At 43.8% G+C, this 27448-nt stretch overlaps 1 protein-coding gene across 1 annotated transcript; it reads right to left on the bottom strand.

Annotated features, from left to right (window-relative positions):
• LOC122655545 (tuberculostearic acid methyltransferase UfaA1-like) lies at positions 1–27356 on the bottom strand. The gene is made up of 11 exons (XM_043849741.1): positions 27284–27356; positions 27029–27190; positions 10257–10330; positions 10055–10148; positions 9699–9835; positions 9521–9601; positions 8336–8441; positions 6598–6688; positions 3225–3231; positions 1983–1989; positions 1–15 (listed from the first exon to the last, which is right to left on the bottom strand). The coding sequence occupies exons 1-8, from the start codon at positions 27311–27313 to the stop codon at positions 6617–6619; spliced, it is 756 nt and encodes a 251-aa protein (XP_043705676.1). The 5' UTR covers positions 27314–27356; the 3' UTR covers positions 1–15; positions 1983–1989; positions 3225–3231; positions 6598–6616.
• Positions 27357–27448: the final 92 nt, after the last annotated feature.

Genomic DNA, 27448 nt, shown 5'->3' with positions numbered 1-27448 from the left:
AACGGTAAGATTCCCCTTTTTTCATTCACGGATTTGAGGCTAAATCTCTAAAATCTCTAAATAATGGCATGAGAGACTCAAGAGAAGAACATGAAAATCTGAGTTTTAAAATCTTAATCACCTGAAGGAGAAATATTCTCTTAATCGATTCCCTGGTAAAAAACAGTAAGATCCCGCTTTTTTCTCACAGATTTGACATCCGAAATCTTTGAATCACAGCTTGAAAGGCTTGGGATGGAGAAAAAATTATAGGTTTTAAAACACGAAAAAACAACAAGTATCAGATCGACCTTGCAAGATCGGTCTAATCTCGGGATTGGCCTCAACCAATACCGATCCGATCTGAGATTAGGAACCATGGTTCCGATAGAAGTGACTCTAGCAAAACAAGGGTTTAAACCCCCTTTTTGCTGTTCTTCGTCCGTGAAGTGCCTGGAGATGCGATTCAGCAACTTGGGAGTCCCAAATTTGTGAGAAGAAAGGGGGTTCTTACCGTTTCTAAGTGAAGATTTTTTCAACCAAAAAAAAAAAAAAAAGATTTCAGCATTTTATTTACTGGATTAAGAATTAAGGGGGTTCTTAGCGTTTTTTACGGGATAATCGATCTAAGTGAAGATTTCTGCATTTTATTTACTGGATTAAGAGTTCAATAGGCTTCTTCACCAATATCTCCTCCCAAATCGAATTGCTCGTAAGAACACGAACTCCATATTTATTTCTAATTTTCTATTCTATCCAAGCTGGGTCGATTTAATTCCACCCATTCGTAGATTTTCTCTGGCTCTTTTGGCAGTTTAAGGTTTTGATGATCATTAAACCTGGAAATCTTAAACGGGTCTTCTGTATTTTGTTGGAAAAGGGTGTTTCTTTGTTTCTTGGGTTCTAAAATTTGTTCCGATCAAGTTGGTCTCGTTGGGTTTTGTTTTGGTATCCCTGCTTGTTTTATTGAATGGAAGGACCAAAAATTCAGTAGAAAGGAATCTATCAAAACATATAAATTTTTTTGGTAGAAATATCAAAACATATAATTATGAGAAACAAAGGTAAACTTTTGTAGAAATTCTCTGAATTTCATTTTGGGAAAAAGATCTCTACTTGGTGGTGTTTCCTACACCCTCTCACAGGGCACCGTGAGATGACGCTTCTGCCCCCTAGGTAGACACCCAGGTGTGCTCATCCATTGGCCCAGACGCTTGTATAGAGACCATGCGACCAAGTAGAGATCTCTTGTCCATCCATTTTTATGGGTTCTTTTGTTTATTTGCGATTTTCTTATTTCCTGTATTTTTTTAGGATTTTTTTTTAAAATTTTTTATTTTGGTAATATTTTTCTTGACCAATGCTAACCAATCCCAAGACCTATCCAGCAAAACCGAGATGTTTGCCATTTTTGATTGATCCAGACCAATTTTGACTGATTTGGAACTGTATCAAATCGATTTCGGCCTTGACCGATCCCAAGACCAATCCTGGGATTAAGAACCTTGCAAAGAGATCAGTGAAACACAAATGGTAGCAATTGGGTCATGTACTCATTTTTACAAGGGAAAATTACATGATTAGTCACTTTTGAGTTCCCCTTGACAAAACTAACCATTCATTGTTCCGGTTAACAAAAATACACCAATTTGAGTTTTGGTTTACAAAACTATCCAAAATAGTGTTCATGACCTATGTAAAGAATTTTTTTGACAATTTTACTCATACCTCCCCGTTCTCCGTTAACTGTTCTTCCGACGCTTGTTCTTCTTCTTCCTCCTGCCACCCAATCCGTCCCTACCCCACACCACCCTCCCATGTAATCCCCTGCAACCACGCCCCAGCTGCTACCTGCCCCAACCCTTGCTTCCCTGCCCCATCCAGTCCACCCCCTCTGTCCTTTCTCCGAAATCGACAGCCCCGCCTCACCATTTCATCGCCCTGCGCAGCACCGCTTCTGCCCCTGCACATTACACACTCTCTGCTCCCTGCTCATCGCCGACTGAACATCTTCTTCAATTACATTCTCTCTCGACCTCTAGAATTGAAACCTATCACAAAAATAACTTTTTCTTCTTGTTGTTGGAATTTATTGGGTATAGATTATTGATTTTACTGGCTTGAAATTCGGCAACATCAAAGAGTGTTTGGACTTTGTTTGGGTCCATGTCATTGAAGCAGGTCGGAAATTCAGCCATAGAGAAAACTAATGCTAAGTTGTTCCCATCTATTTGCATCTCATGAAACAAATCAAGAGCTGAATCCAAATTTCTAGAATCGCAAAACCCGTATGTGTTTGGAAGACAACCCTTGGTCTCCATCTCTTTCAAGAACCAGCATCCAACCTTTGCTTTTCCCAATTTACAAAACTCCTTAATCAAGGTGGTGTAAGCGCCCTTTACAAGATTACGCCACCTGTAGCAAGTCACAGATCTTCATCGGTTCGAGAGAGAGAAAGAAGCGACCCATAGAGAGGCGTTGGCTTCCAGTGAATTGTCCTCCACCCCCAAATCCAAACGGCGTTCCAGAACCTCTGCAACACCATTGCACCTCTCAACTGCGTTCTCATACTTACGCGGTGTTAAATCCAACCAAACCTAACACCCCCGAAAACCTCTAGCTTTGGACATGGTGATCGGAGTTAGTAGGGTGGAACAGAGGAGAGAACGAAAAGTCCACCACTCAAGAAGAGGAGGAGGAGTATCAGATGGGACAGGGGAGAGTGGGGCTGCGCAGGAGAGGGTGAGGTTGCAGCGGAAGAGCAGGATAGGGGTAAAAATGTCAAATATTATAGATAATAGAGGGAGAGACATTGTAGTGGTTAGTTTTGTAAACCAAAACTCAAAATAGTTTATTTTTGTTAACTAAAACAATGACTCGCTAATTTTGTAAAAGAAAAGTCAAAATTGACTAATCGTGTAATTTTTCCTTTTTACAAATGGCTTAAAGCATCTATAATTTGTCACGTGTCTCATATCTTGGAGATTAAGAGCCATTGACCATAAAAAAAAAAAAAGGCAAGAGATAGTTGTTTGGTCATGTAGCCCCACACCAGTTGGGGGCTAATGAAAATGTGCAAAGGCATCGACATGCAGAAACCATGTGAGCAAGCAATGTTATTTTTCCCTAAAAAGAATATATGATCATTGACTTAATTCTTAACGTAGGTAATCTTTGGGGTTTTTTTTTTTTTTTTTGGGTTAAGCATAATATCAATTTTAACTTAGATCTTAAATCCAAGTAACGAGAAGTCTCCGTAATATTCTTTAATTTTCCCTCCAGAAACCACTTGACCAAGGGATGTTCTTTTTCCCTAAAAAGAATATATGATCATTGACTTGATTCTTAACGTAGGTAGTCTTTGGGGTTTTTTTTTTTTTTTTTTGGGGGGGGGGGGGTTTTAAAGCATAATATCAATTTTAACTTAGATCTTAAATCCAAATAACGACAAGCCTCTATAATATGTTTTAATTTTCCCCCTACCCATGGTGAATGGGATCAAATATGTTTTAATTTTCCCTCTACCCACGGTGAATGGGATCAAATATGTTTTAATTTTCCCTCTACCCACGGTGAATGGTGAATGGGATCCCATTCACCATGGGGCAGGAGAGAGCAGGAATGGGTATCGAAACAGTATTTATTGTCTTCTATGGATGGAGGAAAACTTTGTCCATAGTTAATACGACAAACAAGGAGAGAAAAAAGGGAATGAAGAAGAAGACCAAGCTTACATGGTTCGGCCAAAGTCCTAGGTCAACAGGGACTGATTTGTCATATTGGGGTCTAATACAGAGGGTAATTTGAATATTTTAAAAAACCCGAGGGTGATTTGAGTTTCATTTGAAAATCAGGGGGTGACGTGTAATTTACCTTTTTTATAATTATTAATAAATGATGGCATTTATATAAGGGAGAATGTTCTCTGTACTGTAGCACAACATGGGCAGCCTGTGCAGGGGGCAGGGTGGTCATTGCACCCACCCCCATGTGGCTAGGTGCAGGCTGCGCTACGGCACAGAGAACAGCGCCCCTTTTAGTTGAAAAAGTACTTCTGTTAATGTGCATTTCAAATTCAGAAATAATTTTTTACTTGGTGTTACCAAACACGTTTCTTTCATATAGAAGTACTCCAAACAAAAACAAAAAAAAGGGTAAATTTCAACTGAGGTACCCAACATTTAAGAAAACTATTCTCCATTCAACTCAAAGATAAACATTACTGTTTTGTGAATAAATATGAGTTTGAAATTACTTATTCTGATTGATTGTATTTCAAAGTGGAAACCCGATTGGAATTTGCAGAAATGATATATAGGACCATGTCAAGGCAGTTAGGCGTCCCAAGGCGGTGGAGAGGTGCCTAAGCATTGCGGCACCCGACTAGGCATTGCCTAGGTGCTCTGTGTGCGTTAAATGTTGTATTTATGCCATAAATATAACTATGATAGTAATGCAATATGTGGAAGTAATTAAAGACATGTAATGAGGACATAGTGACTAGTGTAAGATCAATGGGAGTTCAAGAAAAAGAATTCCCAATTATGATTGGGTTACATCAGGGATCAACCTTAAGCCCGTATCTATTTGTGGTTATCATGGACTACCTAACCAAGAGCATTCAAAATGATGTCCAATGGTGTATGCTCTTCGTCGATGAATGACAAGCTTTGAGAGAGTTGTTTGAGGTGGTATGGCCATGTTCAACGGATACCTAAGGATGCCATAGTAAGGAGGAGTGATATGATCTAGTTGATATTCTCATGATTTGTTAAGTTGTACCTCTTTCATCTTACTTTCTGTCTTTCTTCGTTTTTCTTTTTAGTTTCCATTTTTCATTTGTCATTTTGCATTTCTCAGCTTATTTCCTACCCCTCTTTTTTCCGTCTCCTCGTTACCTTTTTTTTTATTGGTTTTCTTTGTAGTCTTCCTTTTTCTTGTTTGTTTTGGATCCATGTCGTCGAACCCATTAAGTTGGGATAAGGCTGTGTTTGTTATTGTTGTAGTAATGCAATATGATCAATTTAATGTAAATGTATTAATGCAATCATACATTGATGTAATATGATCTCGACTATAAGGTTGCTCCATCTTGTGACTTAGTGATTGTTGGTTTGGGTCAGTAAACAGCATCTCTGCAAAACATGGGTAAGGCTGCGTAAGCCTTGTGCACTGGGTATGCCTTTTTTTTTTTAATGTTTCAAATATTATGTTTTGAGGTTCCTTAATAGATTTAAAACTTTTCTATTTCCAATTTTTCCCTTAGATTTGGGAAAAGGGAATTGAAATTGTAGAAGAGGACTAGTAAGAGTAATTGACTTGGGTCTCATCAGTGTTGTAACCATCTGTATGACCAAGAGTGAAGGAACAAGTGTAAATAATCTTCTCTACTGTCGTTGTCTCCCTGCGCAACCATGCATCACCCCTCTGCAAACCCGCCCCATGCCCTCTGTCCTTCCTCCCCTGTCTCGTTACTCCACACCCACCCCCAGCCTTCTACCCCTCCCCCCTCCCCACTGTCTTCCCTGGCCGCATCTCCCTTCCCCTGTGTTGTTTCCCCCCCCCCCCCCCCACCTTCCTGCCATCATTCACCTAAAAAGGCAATCTTCCAGGATGATAACTTGATCAGCAGCTCAAGAATCATGAGTCTCATGAGACTGCGCATTGCTTTTGGGGGAAACCCTCTTGTAATTCAAAGCCTGAAGAATTGTTCGAATCAAAAGTAAGTTGGATGTCTTAGTGTAACAGGGTTGTCCATACATATTTGGCCTGATCAAATAATTGGATATAATTAATAATCTGAAAGATCCTGTCATGTGGATGCATATTGGACTCAGATACTTAGTTAAGTCTCTATCCCATTTGCTTCCCTTATATAAACTATAACTTAGCAGAGAAGGATAGTAGCACCATCACAGGAGTAGAGCCCAAGGATGTGTTGGTTTGAGCAGGTTAAGACCTCATACGGCGAAAATGATGGATTCCAAGAAGATCAGGTAAACCAGTGGAGAAAAAGGAAGAAGAAAACCTGTGATCGTATGTCTGTAAAAGTGGTCTTGTTGCGGCCTCATTGGATTGCTGTGCAGATGCCATGCTGCTACTTAAAAGCTAGGCTGATTAAAGCAAGAGTTTTAAAGGTAGAAAGAGTGAAATTAGAACTATAAAAATCTTAAACCTAATAAGGAACCTCAAACATAATATTTGAAACATGAAGCACCCTAAGCCTAAGCACAGTTTTCTTAAACATTGGGTACCTCAACTGTAATTTATCCCCAAAAAAAAATCCGACTCCAAAATAGTTTTTCAGAATAGAAATGTAATAGGCCCCAAGTCTCCTACATGGCAAAGGAAGTTATCTACAGGTCACCTAACTGGTGATTGGCATCATAGGACCATGTCATGTGGTAGAAAGCCAAAGCAGTTGATTTGAAAACCATTGCTTCAAATATCCAAATGAATATTTACTCTTAAACTAATGTTTGTTGTCAAAGAAGCAGTGCGCAAATTGGAAGTGGGTTTGTAGTGGTCAATCACAATCAATCCTTCTATTCAAAATTCAACCAATAAATGCTTGGTGTATCAAAGATGATGGTTCAACAAGCAATAGCTGGAGATAACGTGACCACCTCGAAGGTATTCAGTATGCTGATGGTACACCTTTGTATGGATTGCTGAATGCTGTGAGGTTCCCTGGACGTGAGAAAACCATCTCCAGTTGGAGAGGAAGAAAAATTTGTATCAGAGGTTTATGGATAGAGGTCCACAGAGAGTTTACACATCCCATACACCTTTTGAAAATCGTGGAGTTGATAGAAAACCACCTATTGGTCAACTGTTAGTAAGCCAATGAGAGTTCAAAAAGGGAGTACATTTGAAAACAACACCTACTACAGGAGCACTGATATTACTACAAAGAAGGTGGAGCCAGAAGTTCCTTATTTTTCTGGACAGACACGGTTATTCCTTGATTGGTTAGATTCTCTAGAGGAATATTTTTACTGGTACAACTTGACAAAGGAGCGGAAGCTTAGATTTGTTTACTTGAGTTTGGCTGGTCATGCAAAAATTTGGTGGAGATTCCATGAAGAAAGGCTTAGAGTTAGAAGACGTGAACCTAGGACTTGGGAAGAGATGAAACACAAGTTGAAGAACAAGTACCTACCAGAGCATATCCAAAGGAAGCTAGCCCGTCGACAAGATTACCACCAATAGGCATTTAAAGGTGAATAGAACTTCAAGCAACCATATATAAAGTTCAGTTCGCAATTGGAGAGTGTTGGAAGTTGGACACCAATAACGTTAAAGCACAACTGAGCTCAACTTTACACCATCAAAGGAAGAAACAAAGGAAGAATTTAAAGAAAATGAGCTTAAAGTTGAAGATAAAGCTGAAGTGATCACAGTGAACTGTTATGATAAAGAAGAGACGGTGGTTGAAACTTCAAAGACTGCAGATCAATGGGTAGAAGATTCTACTGAAAAGGTCTATGTTGAAGAAATCAAAGTAGACAAAGCTGAAACAATGGAAGATAGGATAGTGCTTGAGAACTCTCCAGAAAAAATCGCCGACATTCATGATGTTGTTCTTGAAGAGGTAGAGTTTGTGCTTCAAGTCTTTGATGAGAAGGCTACCAAAGTTGAGGATTGCATAACAGAGGTTGATGAAGACACGATTAAAGCACCAAATGAGGTCGTGATTATGGAAGACTTCATCTACACTCCGCATGAAGCTGTCACCACCCCGGATGCTATTCTGAATGTCGAAAAATTTATTGTGTTTGTGATTCCATCTCAATACTTTTAAGATAAAACTCCCAAGGTTGAGGATTTTATTTTTAATGTCCCTGCATCACTAGAGTTCTGTTTGGGAATGGTCAAAGCTGCTACTCACATGTTGTCTCCCCTTGTCACTGCAAAACTAGAGGTCGAGTTTTTTCAAGCAGGGGAGAATCGATGCAGTTAAATCACCTAAATGGGCTCATCTTATTGGAATAAGCTTCGGGGTAGGTTATGTATGTGTTGGGCCTTTGATTCCATGTGTTTTCATTGTAATGGGCCATTTTAATGGGGCTATAATATGGGTAGAGGCAAGGCATATGGGATTAGTTAAGTATGTGTCTTTATTTCTTTATATTAATTGTTATTAAGTGTTTTAATCAGGCTGGATTAGGATTCTAAGAGTCCAGTCCTATTTTGAGTCAGTTCCTAGTTAGTTATGTTACCTAATTAGTTAAGTATTGGGTTAAGCTTTCCTTTTTTAGTGTTTTTGGTACTGTTTGAGTCTTCAATTACAGTACTACATTAGTTACTCAATTGGAAGTATTAAAAACTATTGTGTACAAGTTGAGATTAATACCTGATAATTGCCCAGTGTACGTGACTTCAAACCAGCAGCAGAGTAGTCGAAATAATATTCCCATGTTCGTATGAACTTCTCATCAAATCCCAATGAACGAATTTCACTGGAACATAGAAGAGTTAAAAGTAACACAACATCAGAACCAAACACAACATTAACAACTAAAGACCATATCATTTGGTTAAGATGAAAACGTGAAATAGCTGGAATTCTATTTTGAAAATTTTGATAGCATCCAAGAGTTGATGTTCCTGTCATCATTGCTAGGTTATGTACAGTACGAATCTACTTAAATTTAGAAGAGACCATAATATATGCACCACAATCTTGATCAACAGAGGTCAGAGAAACAACCGACAGTTTCACAATTTAATCTAGCAACTCTCTCTATGTAAAAATGTTCCAAGTATGAGAATTGAAATATCATAATTCTTTAAATCTAATGGAGAAGCAGGCACATTCATAGATTCTGATGCATTCATATTCCAGCTACATGAATCTAATCCGAAACTAGGAGACAATGACGTTCATAAAAACTGAAAAGCACATTTTGCCCCAAAAGCATCCATGTGAATTATTCCCCATCTTCGGTGACTCATTGTGATAGTGATATTTGCAATGAAACAATGTTGGTTATATTTCATGGGTTTGCGAATTGAAATGACCTTGGAACATTGAATCCTTGACGTTAAATGTAATTCATTCTCCTGAGAGTATTAGCGGTTTCATTCAACATGACAAAGTTGCCAACATGCCCATTAAATAAACCTAGAAAGGATGCACAATATACATTTTCCTCAAATTTTGAATTACAGGAAAGTTTCCCATCAGAACCAGAATTTTCAGAAATCATTAAAGTTCATATTTTTAGAGAAGAGTCAATAATACGTCCATAGTAGCACCTGGTACGGAATATTTAGGAGGTATACTGTTTCAATAATGACCTGAAATGACAATGAAAACCTGTATTTTGATCAAGAGTGCTACAATCCTTTTACTCTCGTGCAAGCTTTTCATGTACTAAAATATGTACATAATGCTTACAGAACATGATAATAAGAGTATAACTGTATGCACATAACATACATAGTGGCCTCACGAATCATGAGATAAAGTTTCCAACAGACATTGAGGTCAGTTATATTGAAGTCAATATAACTGCTGCATGGTTATTGTTCATACCTCTGCTTTGCCATGAAATCCTTCTTCCAACATTTTAGTGTAGGATAGTAATGTATTCCTATATTTTCCACGTGCTCCACACTGCATTAAACACTTCAACATATTGGTAAACTTGTCACAAAGAAAAGGATGAGAAGCGATGCAAGTTTAATAATATGATGTTAACATTAATATTCACCATAGTCTAGATGCTGATGCCATTGCCGATGTTACTCTACTCAAAGATGGAATGCATGCACCAGGGAAAATGTATTCTTTTATAAAATCCGAGCTTCGTCTGTACTCATCATACCGTTCATCAGGCATTGATGTAAACCGCATAAAGATCAACCATGGTGAATGACAGCCCTCTGTCCAATGAATCAACACCTTTGGTTCCACTTCAAAGAAATTAAAGAGAATAGATGAAAGACATTGAATATCAAACAGAATACTCCTACTGGAAAAGAGTTACATCTATTGGGCTAAAACTACAAACTAGTCAATGGTACATCACTAAGAACCAGGGTGAAATTAACAAACTGCACGATTAACCTGTAGAACAAGAAGACCATCTTCGGCTAACACTGACTCACAACAGCCAAAAAAATCCTCCATGAATTCATGGCCAACCCCTTCAATCATCTCACCGTCAAAATTAAAGTCCGGAAATAACATGTGCATGTTAAACACTGATTGATATTGGAGTTGTTTACTCAAAATAAATAAAAGAGATTGGAGTTGATGAGGAACTCACCATGATATAATTCTGTCATATTTGCAAGAGTCAGGCAATTCTCGGTAGTCACATAGAAGGAATCTTGCGCGGTCCTGAAAGTAGAGTAAATACAAGTGATGAACACATTTATGTGTGAAATCTTAGGGCATAAAACATATATTTTACCACATTGGACAGAGTTACTTCGGTGCTTTCTTGTGCTTTTCAGGTTTTAGGTGAATTCTTGTGAAAATGGAACAAAAGATACTAAGAATAGCCGGAAGCGCCCAGGGGTCGAGAAAATCAAGTTTGGATTGATCACTGAAAGAATCACGCCAATCAATCAAATTTGAATGTGATTACAGTGGGTCCCTTAGCATAATTTTGAGGTGTTAATGCCATGGATACGTAGCCCATCGAGTCAGCTTCACAACGGTTCAAACGGCACTTGATTCTGAGTTGAAACGAAGAAGTTATGGCTGTTTCCGTAGCGACGCGTGAAAATGGTCTGCAGGGGTTTGTTTGTAATTATCAAAAATCGACCGGGGACAAAGTAAAACGGAAGTTCGGATTCGAGGGATTTTAACGCAATAATCAGAAGTTATCCTTGCTGTAGCCGAGAGATTCCATTTGGAAGGCTCTGGATAGTCCAACTTCAACTTGAGATATCTTGGGCTTCCTAACTCCAAATTGGACGAAATTTGGGTCTATTTTGGGTGATTTTTCGCAAGGAACACAATAGTGAGGCCTATTAAGCACCCCATACTCCACGTTTTTTGAAGGACAGATTTGGCATTTCATTAATTATGAGTGAAATCCTAGTCATCACCCTTGCTCTCTCTCTCCTCCAACTTTTCAAGAGCATTCCTGGAATTTCACTTGGGATAGATTTATTTTGAAAGATATTTTCTCATCTATGGAAGGTTGAAAAGTCAAAGATGCTTTGATTTTATTGCTTGGAGAAGATATCTACAAAGAAAATGAAGCACTTGTTAGAATTGGAAGTTTACTTTTCTAGAAATAGAAGGTCTATGTAAACAATCTTCTCTTCTTCTTTCTATTTTTTTTTTTTTTTCTTAGGATTCAAGGCATTGTAAAAGAGGAAGGAGAAGAGAATATTCTCTTTTCTTAGGGAATATTTCTCCTACACTTCCCTCTTCTCTCTTCTCCTCTCTTCCCCCTATAAATACCCCTTGCCCTTTGGGTTGTAACAAGTTAGTTTTTAGTTCAGTTTTTAGTTAGTTTCTAGTTCAATTTTAATTCAGTTTTTAGTGTAATTTTTAGTTCATTCACTTAGTGAAATTCCTTCTCTTCTTCTCCTCTCAATTTGTGATTTTTGGCTTTTCTAAGTTCTAGTTTGCTTTTACGATTTTTAGTTAATGGTTGTAATAGGTTTAATTTATGCTTTGATTTCAATTTAAGTCTTCAATTGGGTTGTAATTTCTTAATTCTAGTTTAGGTTTTAAGCCTTCTAGTCTAAGCTCCTATGTTGATGACAAGACTTGGAGATTTAGAAGAGGAGGCCATGGTAAGTTCATGCAAGTATTCATTCAAGCTTCTTCAATTAATCTGGTTCAAGCACATCTAGGTTCGCAGTCTCTAAACTCTCAATCTCATTCTCCCATCTCCTCTATCTCATTCTCTCCTTCTCCTTCTATTTCTTTTATTTTTCTTATGTGGTTACTTTGTTTATGTGGATGTGGATGTGTGGCTGCATTTTTATTACTTCCAACTTGCGTTAGTATAGGATTTTATTTTTAATTACTCCCAATTTGCCGTAGTTTGATAGGTTAGATGTTCATGTGTTAGGACGCCAACTTAATCCAGTAGATGCGTAATTTGTTAGATGCTTGTGAGTTAGGATCCGTTAGTTTAATTACCATTAATTTAGTAATTTAATTAATTTGGTTCACTTTGCATTACTTTTAAGTTAGTTAAATAGAGTGGCGTATATCTCCTCGTGTTCGACCCGTAGCTACGATTGACCCGTACGCTTGCGGTTTATTTTAACTCAAACAACAAGTTATGTGAATCTTGACAGTTGACATGTTAGGAGATTTTTCTCTCTAACAAAATCATGTCCTGCATAGAAGTCGCTTATGGATATAGCAAAGGCCAAGGCAAGCAGGTCAGGTTGAGAAACCCAAATGGGTTCCCATAAAAAATTTGGAGAACTGCCCTTGCCCATAGTTAAAGATTTTGGATTTCGGTCAAAATTTGACCAAAATCAAGTACATTTTGGTTGGCCATTTTGGTGGTTAAATGGCTATATTTTATCTTGAAACTTCAGAGAAACCCTAATTACGCATCTTTAAACATATTTGAACCCTGAAATTAGAAAAGAACACGCGCAAAATGGTAGTTTGGCTTCGCACCCTAGGTTGGTACTGTGTGATGTATGTTTCAGTATCCTTTCTCTTATACAACTTTTTCTACACATTATTTAATAATAGAAAACACAACATTCAATACAAGCAATTGAAATATGTATTAAGAATGAAGAAATACCATTTAATAGGACACCAATGACAAAGAGTGTCATTTTAGACAATTAATAGGGATTGCCCATTTAAGCATGTATACATATGTTTGAAGCATTAGATTGGGGAAAAAACATCCAAAGTGGTAGTTTGGATCTGGACCCTATGATATATGACGATCATGTCATCTTCTACCTGAAGAATCTCTCGAAGTCCATCACAACATTCCTATAGGTGAAAATTTAACAATTTGAGGAAATTTGGCCAAATGGTATTTCAATCCATCCAAATGACAAAGTGAATGCTCCACAGTTGACCACCAAATCTTGATTCAATAGCAAAATGAAAGACTTCAACAAAAAAACAATTGAGATTTTGTAATAATTCTGGAGTTCTTAGGCGAAAGGGGGAGAAATCTCAAAATTTTGCCGAAATGAGTCGAAATATCGCCGAAATGCTTGAAATGACAGAAATTTCAGTTTAGTATTCCGAAATGATTGACCCTTGTTTCGTTTCGAGACTTCTGGAAACTAAAATATTTTTCAAAATTTCCCGGTCATTTCAACCAAAATTTCGAACCATGCCCTTCCTCAATATGTACACTGATATAAGATCATTTTAGGTCTCAAATTCATATGGTATTCATTTGACTGTATTTTCAGTTCTGTGCATTGACTTGAAAGAGGAAAAAAAGTTTCACAAAATAAGGTGATACACAATGGAAACTGAGATTTTTGTGAAACATAACTAGCATGTACAAATACCTACTAGCATACGAAAGTAGGAGAAACAAATGCAATTAGGGACCAACTAAAAATAAGTATAAAATATTATGACTTAAGTTATGTGGTGGCTGATGGTTCTCCGGCAATGACTCCGCCCCCCCAACAGCCCTGCTTGCTGCCTGCCCCGATGCTTCCCCCCCCCCCCACACCACCCCCCTCCCCTGTAACTTCCTCTTTCCCCTCTCTCAGTCTTGCCCCCGCCAACCAAAAAGCACCCATCATTGCTGCCTTCCCCTCTGCTCCACCCCCTGTTTCACCCTCAAATCCTGCATTAACCTCTTCTCTCCCCCCCAGCCCTGCACATCCCCAAAGCACCCCTCCACCCATCACTTGGAGTTCCCTCTTCTCCAGCAGCACCTCTACCACCACTGACCGACACTCCCTGCACTTTGTCCCTCCCACTATCGTTGACGACTCTAAGGTAGGCTTCTGTCCAAAGGGCCTGCTTGATGATGAGATCTCCAAAAGGCACTGCTGCCTCGTGGGGCACTTTCTTGGTGCCCGTCCACCCTTCCATGTTGTCAAATCTTCACTGCAAAAGCAATGGCGCACGGCAGGGGCCGTCTTCACTTACCTTCTATCCAGCGGCATCTTCATCTTCAGATTCTCTGACGACTCCGACAAGTCTCGAGCCTTGGAGGGTGGTCCATGGCTGGTTGGCAAGAAACCGATCTTCCTCCGGCAATGGGACCATCGCTCCTCTCTCAACAAAATCGATCTCAAATCCATCCCTATCTGGGTCAGTCTGCCAGGTCTTCCATTTCACTATTGGTGTGCCTCTAGACTCAGCCTCGTTGGATCAACCATCGGCAACCCTCTCTTCTCCAACGAGCGCACCAAGAAATTGGATCGTCTCTCCTTCGCACGCATGTGTGTGGAAATCTCTGCAGAAGTCCCTCCCCCTGACTCTGTCCTCATCCAGGAAGAAGATGGCCATTCTTTCTATCAAAGGGTGACTTATGAGTGGCTACCCCAATACTGCTCCATCTGCAAAACCTTTGGCCACCCTTCAAAACAGTACCTTCCGGCTGTTGATGCCTCTGTTGATGTCACTACAGCTTCGCCGTCTCCCTCGATCACTGCTACTGTTCCTTTGGATGAAGCTCAGACCACAGTCGATGTCACTGCAGCAGCGCTGCTTACTGTGGAGGAGGTTGAAGCCATTAGGGAAGACAAAGACGCTGCTATGATCGCTACCTTGGCGAAAGACGACGCTGCTGTTCATGCTCAGGCGACAACCTCTTCGGCGACAGGCAAAACTATAGTGTCTGAAGGTCCCTTGAAACCTCATGTGGCCGGAAAAAAGAAAGAAAACGCCACCAGAGAAGCTTGCGTGACGCCGGTGAGGTTCCCGGCCATGGTGACTCCCCCGATGTCCACCTACCTCAAGGATCAGTTGATGTTGACCACAACAGATTCGTGGTACTTCGGTCTCTCAATATTGGTGATGATAGTGACGTTGCAGCCTCGAATGCTCCCCTCGAGACCTGCCTGAACTGTGACGACGACCTGCAGGCTTCCCCTGCCGTTACCTCTGCAAATCTCCTTTTGCCTTTGTCCAGCTCCTTTTCCCCTTTTGGAAACCCAAAACTTACCTTAACCCCTAATATCCAAACCTCACCTTTCTCGAAGCCCTCCTCCCCCATTACCAATGCTCAACACCTCTCTCCTACACGTGTCCCACATAACCACCACTCACCCCCTTTTGTCCCATCTCATGTCAACTCTCCTTCTGACCCGATCCACCAACCCGCAACCCTATCCCACCTAACCCACCTTACCCATCAAGCCCAATTAACTTATGACATGACATCTTTCCCCCCCTGGCCGAACCATTTCAAACCTGCTCCTGGTCCTTCAACCGGTCCCACCCTGGCCCAATACCCTTCAGCCCAATACCCTTTATCCCCCTCTTCCCCTCTGGTTTGCTTTCCCCCCTTGAGAGAGCACCGCTGGTTGGTTGCCCCCTCCCCCCCTTTGATCATAATCCCTTGGACCATTTGGAATGTCTGTGGCCTCAATGCCCCGGCCAAACAAGCTGAGATTCATGACCATATCAAATCATCCAAATCCTCCCTTTGCTGCCTCCTTGAAATGAAAGTTCTCGAACCCAACTCTTCCCGCATCGCTCACTCTCTTGCTCCCTCATGGTCTTTCCTCTCCAACTACATTCACTCTCCAAGTGGCCGTATCTGGGTCCTCTGGGATCCATCCAAATTCCATATATCGGTCTCCTTTGCCTCCCCTCAATATCTCCATCTTAGCATATCTGATCACCTTCACAACCACCTCTTCTTCACCATGGTTTACGCTTTCAATCGCCATCTGGATCGGCTCCCTCTTTGGGACGACATCCTCTCCATTGTTCTGTCTGTTGGATCCGCCCCTTGGGGCATGGGTGGCGACTTCAATGTTGTCCGATATAGTCACGAAAAATTGGGTGGCTCCCCCATCGACCACCAAGCTGTTGATACCTTCAATTCTTGTCTCGAGGACACGTGGCTAAACGACCTTAGATGGTCGGGTGCTGAGCTTTCTTGGCACAACAAGCGCTCTGGCCAGGACAGAGTAGCTTGCAAGCTTGACCGTGTCCTCGTAAATGACCACTGGCTCTCCTCCCTTCCTTCTTCTTATGCCATCTTCGACCTCCCCGGCCTCTCTGACCACTCTCCCATCTCTCGCTTTGTCCTCCTGTACTTATCCTTCGGTCCCAAGCCCTTTAAGTTTTTTGACATGTGGTCCTCCCATATTGGTTTCCTCCCTATTGTTCAGGAAGCTTGGAACCTCCCTGTCCAGTCCTTCTCCTCTCCCCTCTTTGCCTTCTCTAAGAAGCTCAAAAATGTCAAATCTGCCCTCAAGTCCTGGAATTCTTCCACCTTTGGAAACATCTCCTCGCGTGTCTCCTCTTGTCGTGACACCCTCTCCTCCATCCAGTCCCGTCTCCAGTTCGACCCCCTCAACTCCTCCCTTGCAGCGGAAGAGATCCATGCTGCCTTTGAGTTGTCCTCCTCTCTCTCTCTTGAGGAAAGTTTCCTCAAACAAAAATCCCGGATTAAATGGCTCGAACTTGGAGACTCGGACACAACTTTCTTCCACCGTTCTCTCAAAGCCAGATCCAACTCCAACTCCATTCTCTCCCTCACCACCTCTGATGGCTCGATTCCATAGTCCGAAATCTCGCGAGCTCTCGCCGAGATTCTCGGTTTTCCAATTTCCCGAGTCGAGATGGCCTACGAAACTTAAAATGTCAATATCTCTCCTAGATCTCGGTTTGATATAGGAAAATGCCCATGTAGGTCCTTTATATAAGTGTCAGATCTCGAGATCTTGCTGGAAATTCTTGGTATACAGACACCTATGTATGCCAGGAACCGAGACAGAGAAGACAGACACTTATGTATGCCTAATATTATTTAAGTAAATGCTTTTGTATTTGTATTTCATTTACTTAAGATATTATTCATAAATAAGCAAATACCCCCCATTTGAATCCAATAAAAATAGTTAAAAAATAAAATTCCAAAAGGAAAAAAAATCAACCCCCCAGTTCAAGAACAAAACTGGATTTTCGGCGATAGGTGCAATTTTCAACTTTCTAATGCTGGGGTTTTTCTCAAATCTAAAAATTCCATAAATCTTATTATGGTAAAACATTGCTAAAAACCAAAAGTGCGGTAAAATATTCATTTGTTTTGATGTCCAAAAAATTATTTTCATTCAGAGCGATTTTGACAGCAATCGCGCGACACCGAATTAAGTTTGACCAAGACATAACTCTTTTCAATATAAATCAGATTTTAGCAATCTTGGACTTGTTGGAAAGCTATGTTTTGAAAGCTTTCCAACAAGTCCAAGATTGCTTAAATCTGATTTATATCAAGGAGTTATTTAGGCATAAATAAGACTATTGTCACTATTTGGTTTCTAGAATAAGTAAGTGTCTCCCGTTCCCACTAACTCAAACTCCTATTTGGACTTTGTTTTTGCAAAATCTAATAATGCCATTGTGTTTAAATGACCTAAAATAGGCTGTATACCGATTTTCAGACCCAAAAGAGGTCTAAAACCCACCGAGATGGGCTTCCGAGTCAGAAAAAAAAAATGCACAAACTCGCCGAGGGCGGCCCAACTCGGTTTTTTGCTGGGCCGAGATGGCTCCGAGACCCGAATTTTTGAACCTTGTTCGATTCTCTCTTCTGTTGAAGCTATCAAAACCGAAGCTGTGACCTACTTCACTGGTATTTTTTGCCCCCCCCTCCACCCATTCCTCCATTCCTGAAGACCTAATCAACAAATTCGTTCTTTCCCACCTCTTCTACTCCCTCTGCTCCATCCCTTCTGACTCTGAGATTGTCACTGTTGTTCACTCTCACAAGGCTAGTAAAGCTCCAGGCCCCGATGGTTTCAGTATGGGGTTCTTCTCCACTTGTTGGGACATCATCGGTGCAGAGCTTATTAGTGCCATCAAGAGCTTTTTCCTCAACCCCCACCAGATCAAAAGCATAAACCACACCTTTCTCTGTCTCATCCCAAAATCTTCAGGAGCCTCTTCCATGCCTGACTTCAGACCCATCTCCCTCTGCAACCTCCTCTACAAGTTCATTGCCAAAATTCTAGCCAACCGGCTTCAGCTTGTCATTGATTCCCTAGTCAGCTCCAACCAATCTGCCTTTATCTCCTGAGAGAAGCATCATGGAAACCATTATCCTTTGCCAAGAAATTGTTCAAGGCTTCCACCGTAAATCCATCACCCCCTCAGCCCTGTTGAAGATTGACATCCACAAAGCCTTTGACTCCATCCGCTAGGACTTCATCTCCCAAGTCCTTCTTAAGATGTCCTTCCCCCTTACCTTTGTCAACTGGATCCACTTTTGCATCTCCACCCCTCGCTTCTCCGTCCTCCTCAATGGCAGCCCTGCGGGCTACTTTAACTCCTCTGTTGGTATTCGCCAGGGCTGCCCCCTCTCCCCTTTCCTTTTCTGCCTTTCCCTTGAGGTCCTCACCCGTAGCATTCAATCCAAAACTGACATCCGCCTCATCTCCCCCATTCCCAAATGTAAGCCCACTAACCTGACCCGCTTGACTTTCGCCGATGACCTCATGATATTCTCCAAGGCTGATCCCCTCTCCCTTCAGTCCATCATGTCCTCCCTTCACCTCTTCCAGGGGCTTTCCGGTCTTCGTATTAACCTCCTTAAATCCCAAATCTTCCTTGCCCGATACCACCAAAGCCACCCTCACTGCCATCACAGGCTTCTCCCTTGGCACCTTACCCGTCCGCTACCTTAGCCTCCCTCTCATCCTTGCCAGACTTTCAACCCACCATTGCAACCCCATCCTTGACCTTCTTCGCAAGAGGCTTCAGCTTTGGAAGGCCAAACTTTTATCCTATGCAGGTCGTCTCGAGCTCATTAGGTCGGTTCTCCAGTCTTGTTATATCTATTGGAGCGGTGTCTTCGGCCTTCCCAAGGCTACCATCAAGGCTGCCGAATCTATTATGTGTGTTTTCCTTTGGAAAGGTGTGGATTCAGCTAGGTTCCTCCACCCCAAAAGCTGGTCCTCCATTTGCTGTCCCAAATCTGAAGGAGCTCTTGGTCTCAGAAGGATTAAAGATGTTAACTTTGCTGGTTCTCTCAAGCTGCTTTGGAAGCTTCTCACCAACAAATCCAGCATTTGGACCTCCTGGGTGTATGTTGGGCTTCTCCGTAGAGACTCCATCTGGACTGTCAGCTCTACTCTTGACTCCTCTTGGATTTGACGTAGAATTCTCCAAGTGAGGCACAAAGCCATGGGCGCTATATCTTGCAGGATCGATGATGGGTTACAAACCTCCCTTTGGCTCAACAAATGGCACCCCTCAGGTGTCCTTGCTTCCATTGTCAGCTCCCGTGCCATCTATGCTTCTGGTCTGGATAGATCTTCCCTTGTGGCTTCCATCATCACCAGAGGCTCTTGGTCCCCCCCCATCCACTCCCCCCCTTGCAGATCTTTGAAGCTCCCTCCCCCCTATCCCCCCTGGTCATCGAGGCAGAGGTGACACCATCTTGTGGCTTCCCTCCCCCTATGGCAGTTTTAGTTCCCACTCCGCTTGGGACATGGTTAGACATAGAGGGACCCGCTATCCTTGGCATAAAGTTGTTTGGTTTAAAGGGCACATCCCTCGACAGAGCTTTACCACTTGGCGCGCCCTATCAAACTGCCTCCCAACCCAAGCTTTCCTCTTGCATCGTCATATGCAAGTATCCTCCAACTGTTGCCTTTGCTGGAATGGGCACGAAGATGCAGAGCACCTGTTCTTCTCTTGCCCCTTTGCTGCCTCCATCTGGAACCGTGTCCTACGCCATTGTTGGCCCACCTGGAGATCACTGGTGCCCCTTTCCAAGGAATGGGTTTGGATTTTTTTTTTTTGCTGAATAAATAATGTATTACCAAAGAGGGAAAAAAAGGGGGGGGATGTACACAGGGAGAAGAGAGGGGGGGGGGGACAAACCAACTAATTGGTTCTAAAAAAAGAGCTATCTAAACCCCAGGAGACAACAATATGCCTGTTCCTTAGGGTGTCCGGGATGGCCTTCAAAGGCAAAACACCAAGCTTGGTGGAGATGTCAAAACAAAAAAGATGGCTTTCCAAATCAAGTCAAATGAACGAGAATTGGAGGTCCATCTCCTAAGGTTCCTTTCCATCCAAATGTGGTAAAGGGTCGCGCTGAACACAAGCTTGCCAATCGTGTTGCACATGGTTTGCCTAGGAAAACTCATATCCAGCCAAAGCCACTCTCTAGCAAAGGGGAGGGGTCTCCTGTTGCGAGGCCAAATGAAAGAAAGGGCTTTTTTCCAAATGGTAGTAGAGAAGGGGCAGTCAAAAAATAGGTGGTCAATGTCTTCGTGGCCGGACCAGCAAAAGATGCAAGAGGGGGGAACTGGGATTCGCCGGTGAAGAAGGAAAGTTTGGGTGGGGAGGCAATGTCTAAGGGCTCTCCAGGCAAGGAAGCTGTGTCTAGGGATATGGCCTTTAAACCACATGAGTTTGTGCCAAAGGACATTAGGGGCATGGGTTCTGGCTAGGTTCCAGGCAGAGCTGAAAGTAAAGAGGCCATTGGTGGTGGGAAGCCAGATGGTCTTGTTCGCAGGGGTAGGGGAGGGGGGCAGGGAGTTCCAGAAACGGGAGAAGGTGGGGGGGGGGGGGAAGGGGGAGGGGGGGTCCAAGTGCCATGGGCAATGATGACAGAGAGGGGCGGATTTGGGAATGCCGGAGGTGTAGATCGCTCGTGCACCAAGGAAGTTAAAGAGGACTCCGTTGGGGTGCCAGGGGTCAAGCCAGAGGGAGATTGAGGATCCATCAGAGATATGGGAGGAGGTGGCAGTGAGGGCTAGAGGGCGGAGAAGGAGGATCTTGCGCCAGACCCAGGAGGAGTCGGAAGGGATGGGGGCAGTCCAGATGGAATCCTTTTTGAGGAGGTGGGAGTAGACCCAATTAACCCAAATGGAATCGTGTTTGGAAGAGATTTTCCAAATCTGCTTCAAAATACCCGCAGTGTTAGAGTCACGGATACGACGGATTCCAAGGCCTCCTTCAGATTTGGGACAACAAATGAACTTCCAACTCATGGGGTGGAGGAAGCGGGGGGTTTCCTTTCCTTTCCAGAGGAAGGCACAGAAGAGGGATTCCAAAGCTTTGATGGTGGCTTTAGGAAGGCCGAAGATGCCGCTCCATTAGTAGGAAGGCCTGGAGGACCGAGCGGATGCACTCCAGCCTGTCTGCATAGGATAGGAGACGGCCTTTCCATAGTTAGAGGTGCTTCCGGATATTGTCAAGCATGGGGATACAATGATGGCTAGAGAGCCTGGCAGGGATGAGGGGGAGGCCTAGGTATTTCACTGGGAGGGAGCCAAGGGAGAAACCTGTGAGGTTAAGAAGGATGTCCCTATCCGAGGCCGAGACATCAGCAAGGAAGAGTTTGGATTTAAGGAGATTGACACGAAGACCCGAGAGACTCTCGAAAAGGTGGAGGGAATCCATGATGGCTGTGATGGAGGAGGGGGAGGCCTTGGAGAAGATCATAAGATCATCCGCAAAAGCAAGGTGAGAGAGGTTGAGGCTTTTACACTTAGAGATGGGAGAGATGAGGTGGAGATCGGTCTTGGTTTGGATACTTCGCGAAAGGACTTCAAGGGGCAGAGAGAAAAGGAAAGGGGAGAGGGGGCACCCTTGGCGGATTCTAACTTTGGCATTGAAGAAGCCAGCGGGAGAGCCATTGACAATGACAGAGAAGGAGGGAGAGGAAATGCAGGCGAGGATCCAGCGAATGAAAGGGAGGGGGGGAAGCCCATCTGGGAAAGCACCTCGCTAATGAAGTCCCATCTAAGGGAATCAAAGGCTTTGTGGAGGTCAATTTTCATAAGGGCAGCAGGGGAGTGGGATTTCCTGTCAAAGCCTCACACAATTTCAGAGCAAAGGAGGATGTTGTCCGCAATGCTTCTGCCAGAGATGAAGGCAGATTGGTTGGGACTGACAAAGGAAGGGATGACAAGCTGGATTCGGTTTGCCAGGATTTTGGCAATGAACTTATAGAGGAGGTTGCAAAGAGAGATGGGTCTGAAGTCAGACAGGGAAGAGGCCCCTTCCTTCTTGGGGATGAGGCAAAGAAAAGTTTGATTGATCTGCTTGAGCTGGCTAGGGTTGAAGAAGAAGCTGCGGATAGCTTTGATGAGGTCACCCTTTATGTGATCCCAACAGCTCGAGAAGAACCCCATGCTAGAGCCGTCAGGGCCCGGGGCCTTGTTGGATTTATGGGACAAGATGGCCTGGGTGATCTCATCATCAGAGGGGATCACAAGGAGAGAGCTTGCCAAGGAAGGGGGAACAAATTTGTTGATGAGGTTAGGGGGGAGGGGGGGAGATGGGGGGAGAGGGGGGTTGAAGAGGGAGGTGAAGTAAGAGGCGGCCCTCCTCCTTGATAGAGGAGACCGAGGAGAGGGGAGAGTCGTCCTACCCAAGGAGGATAGTAATGGAATTGGTGCTCAACCTGGCTTTTAGAGAACGGTGAAAGAAAGCCGTGTTATAGTCTCCCAGCTCCAACCATTTGATGCGGGATTTCTGACGGAGGAAGCTTTCTTTCGAAGAGGCGAGAGAGGAGAGTTCTTCAGAAAGCTTTCTCTCATCCTCAGCCAGGGAGGGGTTGAGGGGGTCAGATTGGAGGCTGGATTGGACAGTGGCAAGATCGGCTCGAGCAGCGGAGACCCTGGAGGTGATGTTTCCAAAAGTGTTGGAGTTCTAAGATTTGAGGGTGGATTTGGTGAGGCGGAGCTTTTTGGCGAAGGCGATGAGAGGGGGGGAAGGGCTGTGAGCTGAGGAGCTCCAAGACGAGAGAACGGTGGGGAGGTAGAGGGGGTGAGAGATCCACATGTCAAAAAATTTAAAGGGCTTAGGGCTAAAGGAGGTGTATGGCTAGATGAGAAGATGACAAGGGCAGTGATCGAAGAGGCCAGGTAGAAGGAAATTGGCATGAGAATGTGGGAAGGAAGAGAGCCAGGAGTCATTGACCACAATTCGGTCCAATTTGCAAGAAATGCGATCAGTTCCCCCTCTACGGTTGTTCCAGGTATACGGGGAACCTGACCATCTGAGGTCGGTGAGATTAATGTCCTCAATACAATCATTGAAAGCTTGGATAGAGTTGTGGTCCAGGGGGCGACCTCCAATTTTCTCGGATTGGAACCTAACAACATTGAAGTCACCACCCACCCCCCAAGGGGTGGACCCTATACCAGCTTTGATGTGGATCAAATCGTCCCAAAGGGCGGAGCGATCAGCGACCCTGTTGTAGGCATGGACTACCGAGAGGGAAAAGGAGACCGAAGAATTGGGGAGAGATAAAAGCAGGTGAAGGATCTGGGGGGAGGAGTGGGAGATGGAGATGTTGATTTTTAGAGGGTCCCAAGGATCCAGATGCGGCCATTGGGGGAGTGGTTGTAGTTGGAAAGGAAGGACCAAGAGGGGGCAATGGAGGCAGCAATGCGGGAGGCATTTTCTTGCAAGACTCTAGTCTCCAACAAGGTGCAAAAATTAGAATGGGAGCTCTTAATGATGGCTTTGATTTCTTGGTGCTTGGCCAAGGAGTTAAGACCTCTAACATTCCAAATGAGACCGGTCGACATGGGAAAACTAGAGAAGGAAGGGCGCCGAAGATCGGGGTGGGATGCTCTTGTATCTCCTACGGGAGTAGAAGACGGTGGGGCGATGGCGAGCAAGAAGGGAAGGAATGCCACAAGCACTAGGAAGGGCCGAGAGGGGGGGGAGTAAGAGAGGGGGGGGAGAAGAAGGGGGGGTAGGGGGTACCGTGCGGATAAGAGGGGGGAGGGGAGGGGACATCGCCAAGGGGGGGGGAAGGGTTGGGAGAGGTGGACCGAGAGGAGAGGCGGTTAGTGGAACTGGGTAAGGGAGTTGGGTTCAAGGGATGGAGGGGGATAAGGGTAAGGGATGGTTGATGGGTTACATATGGGTAATGGGTGGAGGTAACCGGGTTAGGGGTGGTAACCGGGTCAAAGGAGGAGATGGGTTCAAGGATTGGAGAGGTGGTTGGGTATGGGTTAGAGGTGACCGGGTCATGGGTGGAGGGTTCAAGAGTTAGATGGGTAGGTGGGGGTAAAATGGGAAGATTGTAGGAGAACTAGGATGGAATGAGGTTCAGGTGGGCCGGTTTAAAAAGGTAGTGGGCCAGGGAGTTGGTAGGGGAGTGGGCCAGCGTACTGGAGGGGAAAGTGGAGAGGTTAGAGAAAGGGGAGATTGGGTTGGGATTGGTGGAGGTGGTGGGGCCAATGGGGTTAGGTAAGAGGGGGGGGGGGGGAGTCTGAAGCGTGAAAGGGGGTCAAACTGGGAAGTGAAAGGGACAGGAGGGGGGGGTTTGGTATAGGGCCTTGCAAAGGGGCAAGATTACCTGCAGTGGAGAGGCGACAGGGGAGCTGAGCTCTGGGTAAACTAGCGATCAAGGGCAGCGATGGCAGTGTAGAGCTTGAAGGAGAAGCCTGGAGCGAAGGAGAGCTTCGCACAGCAGTATCAGTAGCCAAAATGGAGAAAGATGTGTTGAACGCAGTAGGCAGACGAGGGTTCAGTTCATAGGGAACAGGGGAACCAGTCATCTGGGGCCTTAGAGGGCCAATGAGATCTTCGTATGCAGCAGGGATGCAAGGAGCATCGGGGAGAGAGACGATGGCCAGATGATTTGTGTTTGCAGGCTGAATCTGGGTAGTGTCAGCGTCAGAGAGATGCAGCGCAATTGCAGGCGAAGGGTTCGAGGGAGCAGGGGCTCTGCGAGCCAGAGATTCTGACGCCGGGATGGCGCGGCGTCTTCGACGACGTTGTCGGCCCTTCGCACGACCATGAGATGGAGATCGAGAGTCTTGCGGGGTGGCAGAACAAGTTCCCTGAATTGCGAAAGAGGCCAATTGCGACGTAGTAGTGCTATTGTCCTTGTCAATCACCGGGAAAGAAGGCGCTTCAGCGACAGTGTTCCTCGAGCGTGAAAGGTCCTCTGAAGGAGCAGGCTGGCCTTGCAAAGGAGAATAGCACCGGAGCAGATAGATGAGATTTGCGGGAGCAGTCTTTTGAATAATGGCCAAAGACCTTACAGTGCAGGCAGCGGGGAGGGAGCCAGTCGAACTTGATCGGCTGCTCAAAACAAAATCTATCAGTTTCCATGATTGTGACTGAGGATGGAGGGCTGGTCGCAGGGACATCGAGACAGATTCTAGCGAAGGAGAGCCTGTCCATTTTCAGTGTTCTAGCATCAGAGTAGAGAGGCTGTCCCAGAACAAAGCCAATCCTACTGAGACAATCTTGAGTCCAATATTGGAATGGAAGTCCAAGAAGGGAGACCCACAAGGGAATGGAGCTGAGGTCGACCTTGTGGAGTTGGATGAAAGGGTCCCATTGTCTCAGGAAGATCGGCTTGGGGCCAACGAGCCAAGGGGCACCATCTAGAGCACGGTTCTTGATTTCCTCCGAGAAGAATTTGAAGATGAAGACACCTGAGTCCAACAGGAAGAGATCAAGTGAGCCAAGTGCTTTCCATTGTTTGGTGAGAGAGCTCTTGACAATATTGAAGGAAGGTCTGGAGCCAAAAAAGTGACCGAGGAGGCAGCAATGCCATTTGGTGGCTTCAGGTGAAGAGAGGCTGCTTGGACAGAGAGCATAAGACGAGCAGTTATCCAAAGAGGGCTTGATGAAGTGAAGGGGGTGTCCAGAGTACGAGGTGGAGGGTGGTTTGGAGAGCAGGGAGGCCCAGGATGGAGAGGGGTTGGAGGAGGAAGTGGCTTGGTTTGCGGAGGGGGCGAAGGTGGCAGCAGGTGTGGGAGTGGTGATGGAGCAGGCAGCGTTGGTGGTGGTGGTGGTGGTGGTGGCAAGGATGGAGATGGTGGAGGTAGGGGGTTTCGGTTGAGGTGGAGGGGTTGGCGGAGGGGGCTAAGATGGCAGAAAGAAGGGGAGAAGAGGTGGAGCAGGCAGCGGTGGAGATGGTGGCAGGGATGGAGATGGAGCAGTCCAATATTGGGTTTGGATTGATATGACTTTCGGAGGCAACTTGACATGCGATTCGATTGGGAAGCTTGCCTTTTGTGCCACTATCTCCCACATTTGGATGGAACGAAACCTTAGAAGATGGACGTCCAACTCTCGCTCTTTCAACAAGATTTGGAAGGCCATCTCCTTTGATGTTTCATCCAAAGCTGCCTCCCTTCCCCTCGCTGGTGTACAGGATACCCCAAGGAACAGGCTTATTGTTGTCTCCTGGGGTCTCCCTATCTCCATTTTGCGCACTAGCTAGTCTCTAGCTCTTTGTTGTTGGCCCTAGGGCTTGTATTCCTCTTCTTTCTTCGTAATTAAATTTTTATTCATCCAAAAAAAAAAATAAGTATAATTGAAAATGTACAAAAACCTACTAGCATACAAAAGGAGGAGAAACAAATGCAAGAAGGGACCAACTAAAAATAAGTATAATTGAAAATGCATTAATTACACCTCTAGACTCAGCCTTATCCCAACAGTTCAAGTTGGGACAAGGCTGAGTGAACGACCTGGACAAATTGGTTTACTGGAATTATAAAGGATTCCAGTAACACCTCTAATGAAACAACAAATCCCTAAGATACATAACATCTCTCAGCGGTTCAAGTTGCAGAATAGATGTGAACAACCTAGACAAGAACTTTATTCAGATTTGTTAAAACTTAAAAACTATTCTTAAACATTCTCACAAATTGGTTTGCAGGAATTACAAAGGATAAAAAATGATATCAATTAACATTATTCTATATAAAACGAAATCTTAGACACCAATAAAAGTATTCCTGGTAATTCTTGGGAGTATGTTTCTTCAAATATTCTGAAATACTGAAGAGATAATATTGGCATAACCATGCAAAGGGAAAAATAAAGTATAAAGGAGTCACGGGAAAAAAGCTTTAAAGAATTTATCTATGTGAAAACAATATTTCAATTCTTTTGTTCATAGCATAATTTCAGTAAGACTGATTCGATGAAATTTAAGACCTGAAGCCCTGCTTCTTTTACTTTTGTTTCGGCAAATGTCAATTGCTCTTTGGACAGGGTAATGCCAGTATACTTGCATCCCGTTCGTTTGATGACTTCAATGGCTAAGCCTCCCCAGCCACATCCAATCTCAAGAATTTCATGTTTTCCATCAATTCTGGCCTGGATATGTTTATAATGAGTCAACAAAATCAGAAAGTGTGTGGCTGAAGTTTTGCAAAGATAATTCATTAAGGTTATTCTCGAGAAACTTACTTTTTCAATCAGAAGAGAGATTTTCCTCATTTGTGCAGTCTTCAAATCTTCATTCTCATCCTATCGGACGATTTTGCAGATGAAAAATAAGTATCCTAAAATAAGGATCTTTGAGATATATGAAGAAAAAAAATTGAACCAAATTGATTCCATATGTTATCTAAA

This window comes from Telopea speciosissima, chromosome 3 (assembly GCF_018873765.1).
Source record: "Telopea speciosissima isolate NSW1024214 ecotype Mountain lineage chromosome 3, Tspe_v1, whole genome shotgun sequence".
In the NCBI taxonomy this organism is placed as follows: domain Eukaryota; kingdom Viridiplantae; phylum Streptophyta; class Magnoliopsida; order Proteales; family Proteaceae; genus Telopea; species Telopea speciosissima.
The sequence above is the reverse complement of the archived record's forward strand: the minus strand, read 5'-3'. Positions and strand labels throughout refer to the sequence as shown.

Coding starts and splice junctions, on each gene's coding strand:
- LOC122655545 (XM_043849741.1), bottom strand. CDS start 27,313: ATGAGGAAAATCTCTCTTCTGATTGAAAAA. Junction 10,331..27,028: donor TAAAAGAAGCAGGGCTTCAG/GTCTTAAATTTC, acceptor CTCTACTTTCAG/GACCGCGCAAGATTCCTTCT. Junction 8,442..9,520: donor GATTTCATGGCAAAGCAGAG/GTATGAACAATA, acceptor TCTATGTTCCAG/TGAAATTCGTTCATTGGGAT.